General features: G+C 44.5%; 1 protein-coding gene across 1 annotated transcript in view; it reads left to right on the top strand.

The window, feature by feature from the left end:
• Positions 1-1098: 1098 nt before the first annotated feature.
• ZNF572 (zinc finger protein 572) overlaps positions 1099-14384 on the top strand; it is a gene marked incomplete at its 5' end in the record, with an annotated part of 53817 nt that continues 40531 nt past the window's right edge. Inside the window, 2 exons of the mRNA XM_081070894.1 lie at positions 1099-1380; positions 1501-1574. Of these exons, the coding sequence (XP_080927020.1) occupies positions 1099-1380; positions 1501-1574 (356 nt within the window). The remainder of the gene's footprint in view (positions 1381-1500; positions 1575-14384) is intronic.

Here is a 14384-nt window from a genome sequence, read left to right as displayed (position 1 = left end):
TGTTTATATGGGTTGTGTCTATCCATCTTTGCAATGATCAAGACTAAAACAGGAATTTTAAAAAATGTTTACTAATTAAAAAATAAATATGTAATGCAACGATTATTTTACATTTTTACATCTTGACAGTAAAAGATGTTTGTTGTTCGGTGGTTTTTTATTTTTAATTTGCCTCCAATAAAGCAACATCATCTCCCCATCCCCACATGGGAATTGGGTCCCAAGTGAAAGGGACCAGCACCCACTTTGGGAGCTGAAGGCAGTGATGGGGGGTGTCTTTAAGCTCAGACCCCCCCCCACACACACACACACTGAGTGTGAGCTATATTTGGAGGGCCCACACCCCCATCCAGGGTAGATTTCATCTACTTGGCCACAAGCCCCTGAGAGAACTAGAGTGGGAGGGGGTGGTGTCCTGTGACATTGTTTGGGGACAGTTTGAAGTTTGGAGGCACCTCTGGCCCTCTGGGAGCAGTTAGATATTAGGAGAGGTTAATCCCTGCAGATAGGAGATGTTATTGATTTGCCAGGGTCAGGGGGCGAAGAGCCTCGTTTGGGAAGCGAGTGGTGAAGAGACTGAAGAAACTTTCTGAGCTCCCCAGACAAGATCTGCAAGCTAGAGGGCCCAGAGCTGGTTGGGGCTCAGCTATCCCTTAAGTTGTCCGGCTTAATGGAAGGCAGCTGGTTTCTCTGATCTGGCTCTGCATCCAGTCTCCCTGCAACATGTTTGTTTTTTCTTTCAGTTGAAGTCTATATAGAATATCCAGCCTCTCACAGTTAGGTAGTAGGGGGAGTTGTATTTTAATAGCGAATTCAGGTAATTGTGGATATTCTTCTTTGATACTCCACAAAACTCAACAAGTGAAATTTCCTCCAGACTAGTTCCATTATGGGAGGAGCGGGCTGCGTGCACATCGGGGGGGCTATCCCTGCAAGCTGGGGCCGGGGAGGCCACTGGAGCCCGGGAGGCAGTGGGAGGCACTGCCCCGCCCCCAGCTAAGCCCCTCCACGAGTGGCCGCTGGCGCCACGCACACCCGGGAGAGGGAGGGGCGCAGTGCGGGAATCGGCGGGTCCTGGGGAGCAGGGCACCCTCCGCAATGGTTAGTCCTGCCCGCGCCTCAAAGCGGGGCGGCCCCTGGGAGAGGGGGAGGGCATGGGAAGGGGTGCCCCCGGCCGCGCCCTGTTGCTCACTGGAAACTGTGGGCTTTCTGGCGGTGGTGGCGGTGGTGGCGGCTGCGACCTGGGCCGGAGCAGAGAGCCAGAAGGCCTGGGGCGGTGACGGAGGGGTCCCCAGTTACTGCACCTCTGGGGCAACGTCCGTGAGGACGCCACCGGCCACAGGAGTTAGGTTGAAGACGCACAAAACCCATCAAATGGCAGTAACAGAAAACTAAATGCTGCTGCGGATGATGACAGCAATGGGCTAATTCAACAAAAAAGAGTGGAAAAGCTCATGGCCAGCAATTTCCCATCATGGAGCCTGAAAATCCTCCTCTCAGAATGAAAAGGGAAAATTGAAGAAATATATTGAACAAAAGGAGTCTTTGCAATATGGTTTGGATGAAGAAAACTGGTGAGTTAGAAAAAGAGATTACCAGATTTAAGTAACTTAAAAATTACAAGAAGGAAGTTACATTAATATGAAAATGGAGAGCTTAGTCTCCCTGGAGATTTTAAACCTCATCAAATTGAAATGGACATTCAGATGAACAGGTTAAAACAGAAGATGGATGATCTTACAGCAAAACTGAAAACTGCATCTTCAGACCCTCTACAACCGGTTGAAAAAAATCAATGTTCTCAACAGGAGTTATCATCTATGAAAGGAATGCAAAAGAAATGCGAAACACTGGAGAATTAAAAAAAAAGAAGTTAAAACAAGAATTAGGAAGCCTCAAGTCATATGCAAATAAATATGGTAGACTCCAGTGAAGTAGAGCACTATAAACGGGAGACTGAAGAAAGAACATGACAGGATATGTCACAGGAGGCCCCCCACCCCCCTGAGATGTCCAGGAGAGGACACAACCTGGAGCAGCCATCACTGGGTTCTTGTCTCTGCGCAAGGAAGAATTCAAGAGCGAGACAGATGTAGGAAAGCGAAGGTCATTCATCGAAAATGAAAGTACACCCTTGAAAGTACAGGTGAACTCAGAGAACAAGTGGCCCTGAAGAAACCACAATTGGGTGTTTATCCCTCTGGGGCAGGAACTGGTGGCATCACACTGACATGGTTCATTCATCTCCTCCTGCTGGGCAGGACCCTCCTTTTCCCGATTTTTCTTCCTTTGTTTGGTTCTCCCGGAACTGTCATGGCATCAGATGAATGATGAGCGTCCTAGTAACCACAATGCAAATGAGGTTACCATGACATAAGTATTAGCTAAAGGTCAGGCCCTGATCATAGGGATTAACCTCACTGGATGAAACTGGTTCTTATTTTTCTCCAGCTGCAGGTACTGGCCAGTCACTTGTTACTTGTGTAACCAGTGAGGTACCTCACCTTGTACCCTAGAGGGGGTTGTCAATGTCCTAGGCTATCTATTTTGCCTCAGATAGAGTAGGAAAATTAAAAGAAGTCAATCTATTTGTACAGGTACAGGCAAGGCAAATGAAAGGCTAGCAGAAATCAGTACCAAACTGTATTGGCATAGAATTAACGCCTGGTCATTCGCAGACCGTGAAAAGAATTCACGAGACTCTAGAAAGTAAGAGAGCTTTCTCAAGAAAGCTTTATTGAAAGTCAGGCAGAGAGAGAGAGAGCAAGTTCTGTTCGGAACTGGCAGAAGGAGTTTTGCCAGGGTAGTCAGAGAGCAAGCTGCAGTTTTATACTTTTCTAAGCAGGCTGTAGGGTGCTTGTCAGCTTGCAGGGGGGCTGCCATTACAATTGTCTTCTCCTAGGAACTGTCCTGTTCCCATCTATGAGGGATGTCAGCTTGCAGGGGGTTGGTGTTGCGATTGGGAACTATTCTGTTCTCACCTATAACAGATGTAAGGTGCTTGTCAGCTTGCAAGGGTAGTGCTAGCCAGGGGAGTCAGAGCCAAGCACTTAATGTTTTAAGCTCGTTCCGGCCTGCTCACAAGCCTGCTCCTGTTAACTCTTCGTCTCATCACAAACTTCTTGTGACGGAAGACCACTACTCAGTACTGCTATTATGAGGCCAGTCCTAGAGCCACCTCATATCGCAAGTCTTAATAATAGTTTACTACTCAATGAAAATGTTGCTGCCAGAGAAAACTTGGTGATTCAGACCTCAACCCATGGACTTCAAATAGTAACATGGAAACTTACTTGATCAAGGACTGCCCTATATTTGGCCTGTGCCAGTGGCCAGCCAAGAGTGGTGACTCTCCTAACAGACAGAAATGCCTGTGTGACATAATGCCTAAAGCTCTGTGACAAAACAGAACAGCTCTGATGAAGGCCATCCAGTGCCAGGAAGAGGAGGGTACAACTCTTCTGTTAGAACGTGGTGCTGATCCAAATATAGCGGACATTGATGGCTGTATCCACTACGCAGCCATTGCTCAGAATACAGCAATGGCAGTGAAGCCACTGTTATACAAAGCACATATGGGAGCAAGGATGATCTCACACCATTTTTACTAGCTGTATATGTAAACAATCAGCAATCAGTGGCGTTTCTAGTACAGAGAAATGCAAACGAATGTGCAGTGGATAAGGTGAAAAGGACAGCCTTCACGCTTAATGAATCCTCAGACATAGTCAGGCTGTTTCTTCAGCAAGTGTTGGTATCTTTTCTCAAGATACCCCTGGATGGACTGCAAAAGAATATGCTTATTTTAGAGGTTTCAAGTTCAACCCCAAACTACTTTCTGACTACAAACAAGAAAGGAAATATAAAAAGTCTTCTGAAAATAGCAATCTAGACACAGATCTACAGGAATCTCTAAGACAAGTATCAAGAAAAACAAATTCAATAACAAGTAATCTGCAAAATCACCTTCTGACTGTCATCATGTATAAAAAACATCAATCCAAAAAACTAAAATTTGATATAATGCAAAAAAAGATTACTTGCAATATGGAATCTGAAAACATAACAATGAAATGTTCATACTCTGTCATGAAAACCCATTCTTACACTTTGAATGGCCCTTTGACCCATGCTGATTTGTACCATCACACATTGGTCCCTTGAAAACTACTAGTTTGCTGAGTTATGCAGCTCTTCTAAGTTCCATGTAAATGCATTTCTTAGAAAACTGTCAAGCTCAGAGGGGAAAACGAATTTTCCCCCAAAATTCTAATTTTCACTTGAAAGCTCCAATTTTATCATTCGTAGGAAATATTGCTGGTTGCTTTCTTTAAGTGACAGGCTCACTTTGTTCATTTGTTAGGAAAATGTCTGCCAGATACCTAGGTCTCAATAACTAGTTTGTTAGTCATTCTCTCAAGTAAAAATTGTATTCCGTGGTGGGAAGGATAGTTCAGCTTGCAACTCAAATAACTGCAGAACTGCTTTTCCTCAAGACAACCATCTTATTTTGGTTTGCAGAAGAAAAGCTTTTTGTGTTCCCATGTAATTACACGTTAGTGTGAAACTGGCTATTGTTTCCCCTATGAGTGCTTGAGGGTGAAGAGTTCAATGACAACCAGTACAAGTTGATATCACTGCCTTAATTCATGCTATGAGCAGTTGACATTAGTTAAAATGTCAATACAGCAAAAAGGTAACTACTGTCTTAGTATTATTAGGAAAACAGCCTTGACCTTGAAGACCTTCTGAAAAGGTCTTAAGGATCTCTGGGGGTGGGGGGTGGGGGGTTGGTCCATGGACCGTCCTTGGAGAACCACTCATCTCAAGCAATAAGTAATGGTGAAAACTCAAGTTAGCTGGCAGAAGAGAATATCATTCCTCTGGGTATCAGGAGATTTGTGTTTAGTCCCAGCCCTTCTCTGGGCCTCAGTTGTATCTTCTATAAAGGGGATAACAACAATATATCTTTACAGAGTTGCTATAGGTAAGTCATGATGACACAGTGAAAGCACTCTGTTGTGGATAAAAGCTCTGGTTTTTATCCAGAACAAAAAAAAGTAGAGACTTCTTTCCAGGTCTGTGAGTCCTCTTGGGGAAGGGAAGCCTTGGCCTCTGGTCGGTCTGCCAAGATGACCATCTGCTATGCCCATGTAACTTGAGCCAGAAAGAAAAGAGGTTTCTATCCCCATAGTGCCCTTTCCAGTGGTTAGAAAGTGCCTTGCCGCTTCCCTCACACATCCTCGAATCTCAAGTGGGCCCTCAGTTCTGCCCAGCATCCCTACATTTCTTTAGTCAGTTTACTCTTCAACTTTCCAAGACAACCACTGTGGGCTCTAGGACAAAGCAAAGAGTTCTTAGACTTAACATCAAAAGCAAAATCCATAAAAGAAAAAAATTGATAAATTGGATCTCATCAAAATTAAAAGCCGTTGCTCTGTGGAAGACCTTGTTAGAATGAAAAGAAAAGCTGTACATTAGGAGAAATATATTTGTAAGTCACATATCTGACAAAAGACTTGTGTCTAGAGTATATAAAGGACTCTCAAGAGTGAACAACAAAAAAACTTAAAAAATAGAAAATAAGCAAAAGACACAGACATTTCACTGAAGAGGATATGTAGATGGTAAATAAGAATGTGAAAAAATATTCAACATCTTAACCACAAGGAAAATGCAAATTAAAACCATAATGAGATATCTTGGTTGTAATATTGTACTGTAGTTTAGCAAGATGTTACAATTGGGGAGAAATGGGGAAAGGATACACACAGGATCTCTCTGTCTTATTTCTTATAACTACATATGAATCTACAATTATCTTGAAGAAAAAAACCCCGCATAGTTTAAAAATAGATGGTGCCACAGCCCTTCTCCAAATCCCCAAGATTGGCCCATTATGCTTAGAATAAATCCAAACTACGGGTCACGTCTGACAAATCCTCCAGGGTCTCACCCAATTTCACCTCCTACCACTGTCTTCCTCACTCAGTCTCCTCAGAACACTGGTTTTTGTGATTCCTTGACTATCCAAGCTTGTTCCTATATTAGGGCCTTTGCATTTGAAGTTTCCTCCACTGGGCACGCTTTTTCCTCAGATCTTTGAATGATTTTCCCTCATCACTCTGGTCTTGATCAAACACCATGTTGTCCAAAGGCCTTTCTTGACCACTCTATCCAAAATAGCACCCACACTCTCTTGCGCCCCCCCTCTTGCTCTCTCTCTCTATCTCACTTGACTCTGACAGTGTATTATATACGTATTTGTTTATTTGTATATTTCCTGTCTCCCTCACTGGACTGTAGGCTCCATGTGGGAAGGGTCCCTGTCTGTAATGTTCATCATTGCATCCCTAGATGCAAGGCACATGGCAGGCGCTCAATAAAGCTTGTGGAATGAATGAATGAATGAATGAATGAATGAATATAAAAATGGCAAGTTGACATAAGTAAATATTTGCTCTGCCACACATTGCTCTGTACTAAGAAGCTCTCTTTACGTTCCTTACAAAGCAAAGCTGCATTGGGCATGGGAAAATAATTCCATAAATAGGAAGACATAGGTTTGAGTCCCATCCATGACACTAGACTGGCCGTGTGAATTTGAGCAGATCACATCATTTTTTCTGAGTCACTATTTCATCATATAAAATAAGGATTGCCCTAAGGAGCGTGGGGATAATGAGATATCAATGTCTCCTTCACCAAACTGGTTCCCCCTGGTTCCCACCTCAGCATATCCACCCACACACCCCAGCCAGGAACCTGCATGAATCAGTCTGTGCCTTCCTTCTTCACTGCCCCCACAACCAGGTCGCTGCCAAGCCTTAACTAGTCTATTTGGAAATAATTCCCATGTATTTCTTCCTCCTCTCCTCTACTCATCATCTCGTCTAAACCATTGCAATATTCTCCCTCATTGGTCTTTCTCATTCATCCTCCGTACCACAGAATAACTTTTCTACTGTGCAAATCTGATATATCAGTACCTTACCTAAAAACTTAAATTGTTCCTCGTTGCTTTCCAGATAAAGAGTAAATTCCTTACCTTGACACTGATCTGGCCCCTGCTTGTCTCTTAATCCCATTGCACATCCCTCCCCAACAATTTCTGTAAGCTTCAGCCATAGGCTGAAACAAGCAGTTCTCAGTAATCTCTCCCTGCCTTGGCACGTGTTGTTCCACCTGTCTGCATGGCTTCTATGCTGCCTGATAACCTACACGATTGTCAGGGGTCATCTTACCATCATCCAGTGACATCCCCAATTTACCAGTCTGTTCAGCACTCCTCTCTCTACCTTCATGATAACCCATGCCTAACTACCACAGCACAGGTTTCAGCACCTAGTAGGCACTTAATAAATGTTTATTGAATGAATGATTTGGGTTCAACATTAATAAGAATGTCAAACCTGCAAATCCTTGTACAAGCTGTAATGAGTGTTAAGGGATTTTTTTTTCTTTTCTCTAGCACTAATTTAAAATAGTTATTTGTAATATTCTAGAGATAATCTGGGCTTTGGCCTTGCCCAAAGGGTAAAGGAGTGGACAAGATGAACTCAGAAATCACCCATCTTCGAAGTTCTGTCAGCTCAGTGTGTGATTTTGGTTAAAGAATGATGGATTCAGAGAGACATGGGTTCAAATTCCAGCTCTGCCACCTGGTAGCTGAATGACCTTGAGCCTTAAACCTCAACAAGGAAAACAACAAGACTTCTGCAAAGGGTTTTGGTGAGGATTCAATGAAATCATGTAGGAAAAAGCCCATAGAATGGTGCTTGGCACATAGTAAACATCCAGGAAGTATTAGTATATCTCCATCTAGTGGTCTTGGCACAAGAAAAGAAGGCAAAAAAAATGTAACGAGGTGCAAGAGGAGTGACAATGAATGAGGTGGAGCAGACAATTGTGAGCTTGTGCAGAAGAACCTAAGCTCCCTCGGTGCAAAAGCAAATGAAATGACATAGAAAGACAGAGAGGGAAGTGGGCTGGAAGGAGCTTGTGGCAGTGGACAACACTGTGTACAAACAACTACCATGGCAGCCAAGGATTCGGGGACTGGGTGGACACTCCCAGCCTGCAGGTAGATCTGTAGACACTGAGTTCTTCTCTAGTTTGAGAAAGCAGAGGTTTTTTCATCTGTAAAATGGGGATAAACTTCTTCAAAATATTTGGGGATACTGAGATAAAGATGAAAAGTGTTAAGTACAAAATAGATGATCTAAATTGCAATTCCCTCATTATCCAGCTTGCTCAGTTTTCTTTTATTATTAGCGCTGATGACCTAATAGTTTGTAGAATTTTTGAGACCTGGAGCTTCCTCTACTGTCTTAGTTGCCACCCTAATCTCAGTACCCAGCAGTATCTAGCAGTATTGAATACCTGAACAAATAAATTCTATTCATTTAACCTCTTCCATCAGAATGTAAACTCAAGAATTATGGCATCTGTGGACCAGGAATTTGGGAGAGGCTCAGCAGTTCTGGATCAGGGTCTCTCAAGGTTGCACCTCAGTTGTCAGTGGCTATCGTCACCTGAAGCTTTAACAGAGGCTGGAGGATCCATTTCCAAGGTAGCTTGCTCACATGGCTGACAGGTGCTGCCAACTTGGTTCCTCTCCCCATGGACATTTGTTGGGGCTGCACTGACTGTCTTTCTGACATGGCAACTGGCTTCCCCTACAGCAAGGAATCCAAGACACCATGAAGAAAGCTCAAAATGTCTTTATGATCAAGTCTTATGTTACGGGGCATCAGCATTACAGATCATCATTTCCGCCATATTCTATCAGTCACACAGGCCAATCCTGATTCAGGTATGGGGAAACCATAAAAGGGCATGAATGCCAGGAGCTGAGTGGGAGCCATCTTGGAGGTTGGCTAGCACAGGATACTTTATTTATTGATGTAACATCAGGGCCTGGCACATGATCGGCATTCAAAAAGCGTTTGTTGAATCCATGGAAGAACACCTATGTTACTCTGCTGGGCATAGAGAGGAGCTCAGGCCCCGCCTCCAAGAGGCTGTCACTCTAGTGGAAGAGACAGACACATAAGGAGACATTTGTAAATCTGTGTTCTATAGCAGAAGTTGGTCCAAAAATTCCAGAGAGGTGCGTTCTGTCTGCTGGAGGGGAGATGTCAGGGGAGAGTTTCTAAAGTGGGTGATGGGTGGGCTGAGTTCTGAAGGGCTAGTTGAAGTAGCCAGAGGAGGAATGAAAGTAAGGAAGTCCCAAGGGTTAAAGAGAAACCAAAAGGGCATCACTTGTGCTAACGTCCATGATACAAAACCTAGACTTAAAACCTAACTTAACTGCACTGTTCCGGAAAGCATATAAAATTCCTGGCAGTCTGATATGTCCTAGCATAAAATGTTGTCTATCCTCAAAATTGAGGCTCACACTAAAAAGACTGAGCCTGAGGGTCAGGGAAATCCCTGAGCTGACTTTCATGCAAGGGCAGAGGCAACAGAACCTGTAACCGTCTGGCACCTTGGTAACGACAGGATGGAGTCCATTCTGCTTCCACAAAAATGACCCTCCTTTGGCACATATCTGCCCTCCTGGTATCCTTGTAATATCGTGACAGTCTGCTCTTAGATCAGAGAAATTAAGAAGTGTAGACAAGGGCTATAAATTAAATAATTGGGGCTATGGGAAATCCAAGATGGCTGGTTGGTTCTTACAGGCTCCCTGGCAAACCCCACTTGTTTTGTTTCATTTTTGCATTCCTTCCTCCACCATAGGGCATAACAACAGTTTTTGTCTCCAGAGGCCTCAGACCTCCTCCCTGGAACTCTTTGTGCACCTGCTACTCGACTTCATTCAACTGCCACTTAGCATGTAGGGATTATCAAAATATGCTTGTTGTGCATATGTTTTCCGGATGGGTGGAAATGTTCCCTGGCCACAAGGCTGATGCCCTCACAGTGGCAAAGAAACTGTTAGAAAACGTATTTTCCCTCCACACTTAGTCACAGGTAGACAAATGTCTGTGGGTATAACCTCTGCTGCTCCCTAGTTGTCTCAGGCTGGTAAAATCAGCCCCTGTAAGTCATTAATGTCATATGATCAAGCCTAAGATTAACAGGTTGAGGAAGCTTTCCCAGATCCCCATTCAAGGGATGCTGTTGGGCCCAGTCTGGAGACTGGTGGCTGGGTATTCTGGAAACGTCCTCAGAAGATGACAGTCCTTGAGCCGTGTTGAAAGGGACCTCACCAAATATTCCCAAGCCACTGACACGGCTGCAAAACTAGAAGGTAGCAAGCTTTGGATGCACGTCTCATAGCTAAAGAAGGCTCCGCCTAACATCTGGTCCTACATATCGGTTCTGGAAGGGACCTACAAGAGGCATTCATGATTCAGGAATTGCTGCCTCTGGCAGGGCCATGTTTTCCTGGATAGGAATGGACACCGATGGGAATAAATATGAGCAGAAACCCCTCAACTCTTAAAGACATTTCTGTTGCTTAGACATTAGCTGCCCAGAAAAGATCCTTTGACTCTCCAGGCAAAGTTGTTCTTGCGAATAGAATAGCCCTTGGTTATCTTGAGCCGAGTAAGTTGTCTGTGCCGTGGCCAATACCACCTGCAGTATCTGAATCAACATTTCTGGAGAAGTGAAGCTCAATCATACAAGATTATTGAGCGAGGCATTTGGCTTAGAAGGGTGACTTCTTCAGTGGGACCTTGCTTTGACTGATTTGGGTCTTGAGGCCTCTAATGCCCAAACACTGGGCATTAATTATCCTGCATATAGTTATCCTAATAACCTCCCTGGAGTTGTATTCTCTCAAAAGGTTTAAATGAATGTTTACAGCTGCTAACCGCCAAGCAAACGATCTCCCTAAGACTGCAATGTCAAAAAGGGAATGAAGAGAATGACTTCTTGAGGGTTATTAATCTTAAACTGTGACCTGTGACTGGCACGGAGATGAAACAAAAACGTCCTGCCACACCAAGAATCAACAGAGCGGCAGAGCTGATACCAAACCTAGACTTAAAACCTGACCCTTTGCAGTTGTGACCTTCCCCAGAAATGTAATCATCATCAACCAGTTTGGAATTTTCTGGTCAACACCAATGAGATAATCTGTCCCTGTAGACCACCCCCCCTCACCCCCACATAGGAAGGAGAGGCAATTTGCATGATAAAAACCCTTGCCTTTCCCTCCCCATTCCCCAAAAGATGTTCTGGTCTAAAGATAATCCTTTCTTTGCTAATAACTCCCCTGTCACACCCTTCTTCCTATGAAAACTTTCCATTCTGTCAACCCCTTGGAGAGCCCTCTAGTTGCTAGATGGGATATTGCCCGATTCATGAATCACCAAATAAATTTGAAGACCAATTTGAACTTCAAATTTATTCGGCTGAGTTTTGTTCTTTAACACAAGGAAAGGGGAATAGCGTATGCAAAGGTCCAAAGAGAGAAAGGGAGATATGAGCAGAGAGAGATATGTATCATCAGATTCGTGTTTATTTTCCTTTTGCATACATTAGACTTCCATTAGTGCCTTTGCCTACAGTAATAATATATACTATAATAACATATCATACATAGTAATAACATAACAGTATAATGTTAATGATAAAATAATGAGGGAAGTATTGAAAACAAATGCCAAGATGATATGGTGCTGAATTTTATTACCTTTATTACCTGTTAAATAGTTTCCATTTAACATGTGTGGAGCACCTACCAGGATCCAGGCTCTATGCTAAGTGCTGGGAATACAGAAATTGATAACAATTTGGCCTTTGTTTGTACACTAAGGGTATGAGGGGGTGGGGCGAAAGCGCTGACACACAAATTACTAGGATGGGAATCCAGGTAATGTGGTTCCTTGAGAGAGGCACATAGCGAGTGCTCAGAGGGCCAGCGGAGGGCGCTCTTGTAGCCATTTGGAAGAAGAACCAGCTATACACTGGAGTCTAAAAAAATCTAAGAGACCAATTTGACCCCTTGTCAACAAAGACACAGTGCTTTGAAGAAACCGATTCAGTCTCTTTTCAGCACCCTTCCTGCCTGCCTTCATGAACCTGCATCCAGAGTTCTGCCCTGATGATCTGGGAGCTCAGGGAAGAAGTGCCCTGAGGGGAGGGAGTGGCAGGGGGAGTTAATGTGGGGGGTCTGGACACCCCTCCAGCCTGTTGGTGTCCTTCAGCGGTGTGAGACGTCCGCTGGAGGACTGGAGAAGTGCAGGCAGACACAGTCCCCAAGCCCTAGCTCCTGGAGAGCTTGGGCTTAAATTATTCCTTGATATTAGTTCTTCGCCGTGGGGCTTCTTCTATATCCTTAGTCCTAAGGAAATGAAAATCCTTCTTTAATTCTCCCCTAGAACCCATTGCCAAGTGTACGGAGTGGAGGAGCAAGTAATTGCTCCATTTTAAAACGAAAGGTGCTGAAGCTGGGAGGCAGTAACAGACATGCCCAAGCGGTGACTTAAGGAGCAAGGCCGGGCTTCTGACCACCAAAGCGGGGTAAGGAAAGTTCTTCAGAGATGGCCTGGGCACAGAGTCCCAAAGGAAGAGCCTGAGAAGGGACCTGGATGGACTTCTGTCTCACCAGGAAGGGTCTGCCTAAGCCGCAGGGCATTAGAGGGGAGTCACACCAAAGCCCAGAACCCCATCTTGTACGTTCTGTGGCATCACGGATGGGCTCTAGTCTCACAAGACCCTGTGGGGAATATAAGGAATTCAGAACCCCAAAGGACAGCAGCCAACGCTTCCACCTTTCCCAAAATCTCTGCTGTCCCAATGAAGCTGCTCCCCAGGCTCTGAGGGCCTGCCTGCTCTCCAGGCCATGCCACAGCCCAAAGGCAGCCGTCAGCCACCAGTGTACTCTTGCACACTAAAGGACATGAGCTTTACACCCGGTCATTCTTGTCTGCACCACTGAGACAGTGAGAAACAGTTTCTCCAGCTGGCATGAATTAGGCCACCGTCATAATATGCATAGTAATAATGTCCATAGAGCACAACCACATCAAAGGAAATCAGATTCCTGCCCTCCCCCGTGGTGACAAACAAGATCATAACAGGTAGGTCCGTGCACAGCAAAGCCCAAGGGAGGTAGAGGTCAGTTCTCCGAGGGGCTGAAGGAGGACGCAGTCTGAAAAGGCTTGAAACAGGCATCCTTTGAATTGAACCTTTGGAAATGTGTCTGCCAGACAGATTGGATGGGGAAGACATCTTGGGGAAAGAAACAATGTGAACAAAGACAGAGCAGCATGATGCAGGAGCACCTCTGAGCATCTGTAGGTGGCTTCATAAGGCCGGGGCCTCGGGTAGCAGGGGAGAGCACAGTGAGTGATAAATGGACAGAGAGTCAGAGTTTGGGTCACAATGGACCTTGTCAGAAAGCTGGGAATGTGCCGTTTGCCTTGAAAGGCAGGATTTGGGGAGTCATCAAAAGGAGTAAGCCTTGGAAGAGGCTTTCCCATTTAATAGCTGTGTGATCCCAGGCAAGATACTTAACCCCTCTGTGCCTCAGTTTCCATATCTGTGAAATGGGGATAATGAGAGTATCTTTCATAGGGTTTTTCAGGGAGATTTTAAAAGAGATTAAAATGTAAAGCACTTTAGGGAATGACATGGTGGTGGTTGACAGGATGAGTTTGAGAACGTCGACAACCCAGGAGGAAGCAGTGAGGTATACATGGCATATTTCGGCTGGAGAAGGGTCATCCAGACAATACAGCTGCAAGTCAGAAGCACAAAGCTGACAGCTGAGGCCATCAGAGAAGACAAGATGGCTCAGAGACCCTGTGTAGCCTCGGAGAGACTAATAATTGCTAAAATATTTGACAAGGCGTCCGGAGGCCTCCCCTCACCCACAGCTGGAACAGGAAATAGAGACCCTCGAAGTTCTTGGCTGTACTGGTGATTATGAATACTGGGTCTTCTGTAAATTAAACTATTTCCCATGCCCTAGAAGTACTTGAAAATAAAAGTGAATAATAAACTCTTAATTTGGTCTATTTTCTAAGAACAGATCTTCATATCTTGGGTAACTGGACCCCTTTAACATTTGACACTTGCCCCATTTCCCGGTTTTAACCCCATGCTTCCCATGACACAAGGTCATCAGAGAAGTGCTTCTTCCCCCCTCTGCTGAGCCACAGCCCACTTGCCTTTCTAGACACAAATGCCGCTTCCTGTATCTGCTTTTCCTCTCCCGCCCAAGGCAGCAGCATGGAAATAGTTCTGAATCACCTTCTACAGCAATAGCAATAAGATGTGATTTATTATTATTTTTTTTTTTTTTGTAAAACAAATCTCTCAACTCTGCCTGCACATTAGAATCACCTGTGGAATTTTTAAAATATATATATCCCACCTGTATCCTTCCCTGGAGCTATCAGAATCCTCGGTGGGATTCGCTT

This window comes from Rhinolophus hipposideros, assembly GCF_964194185.1.
Source record: "Rhinolophus hipposideros genome assembly, chromosome: 13".
Taxonomy (NCBI): Eukaryota; Metazoa; Chordata; class Mammalia; order Chiroptera; family Rhinolophidae; genus Rhinolophus; species Rhinolophus hipposideros.
The sequence above is the reverse complement of the archived record's forward strand: the minus strand, read 5'-3'. Positions and strand labels throughout refer to the sequence as shown.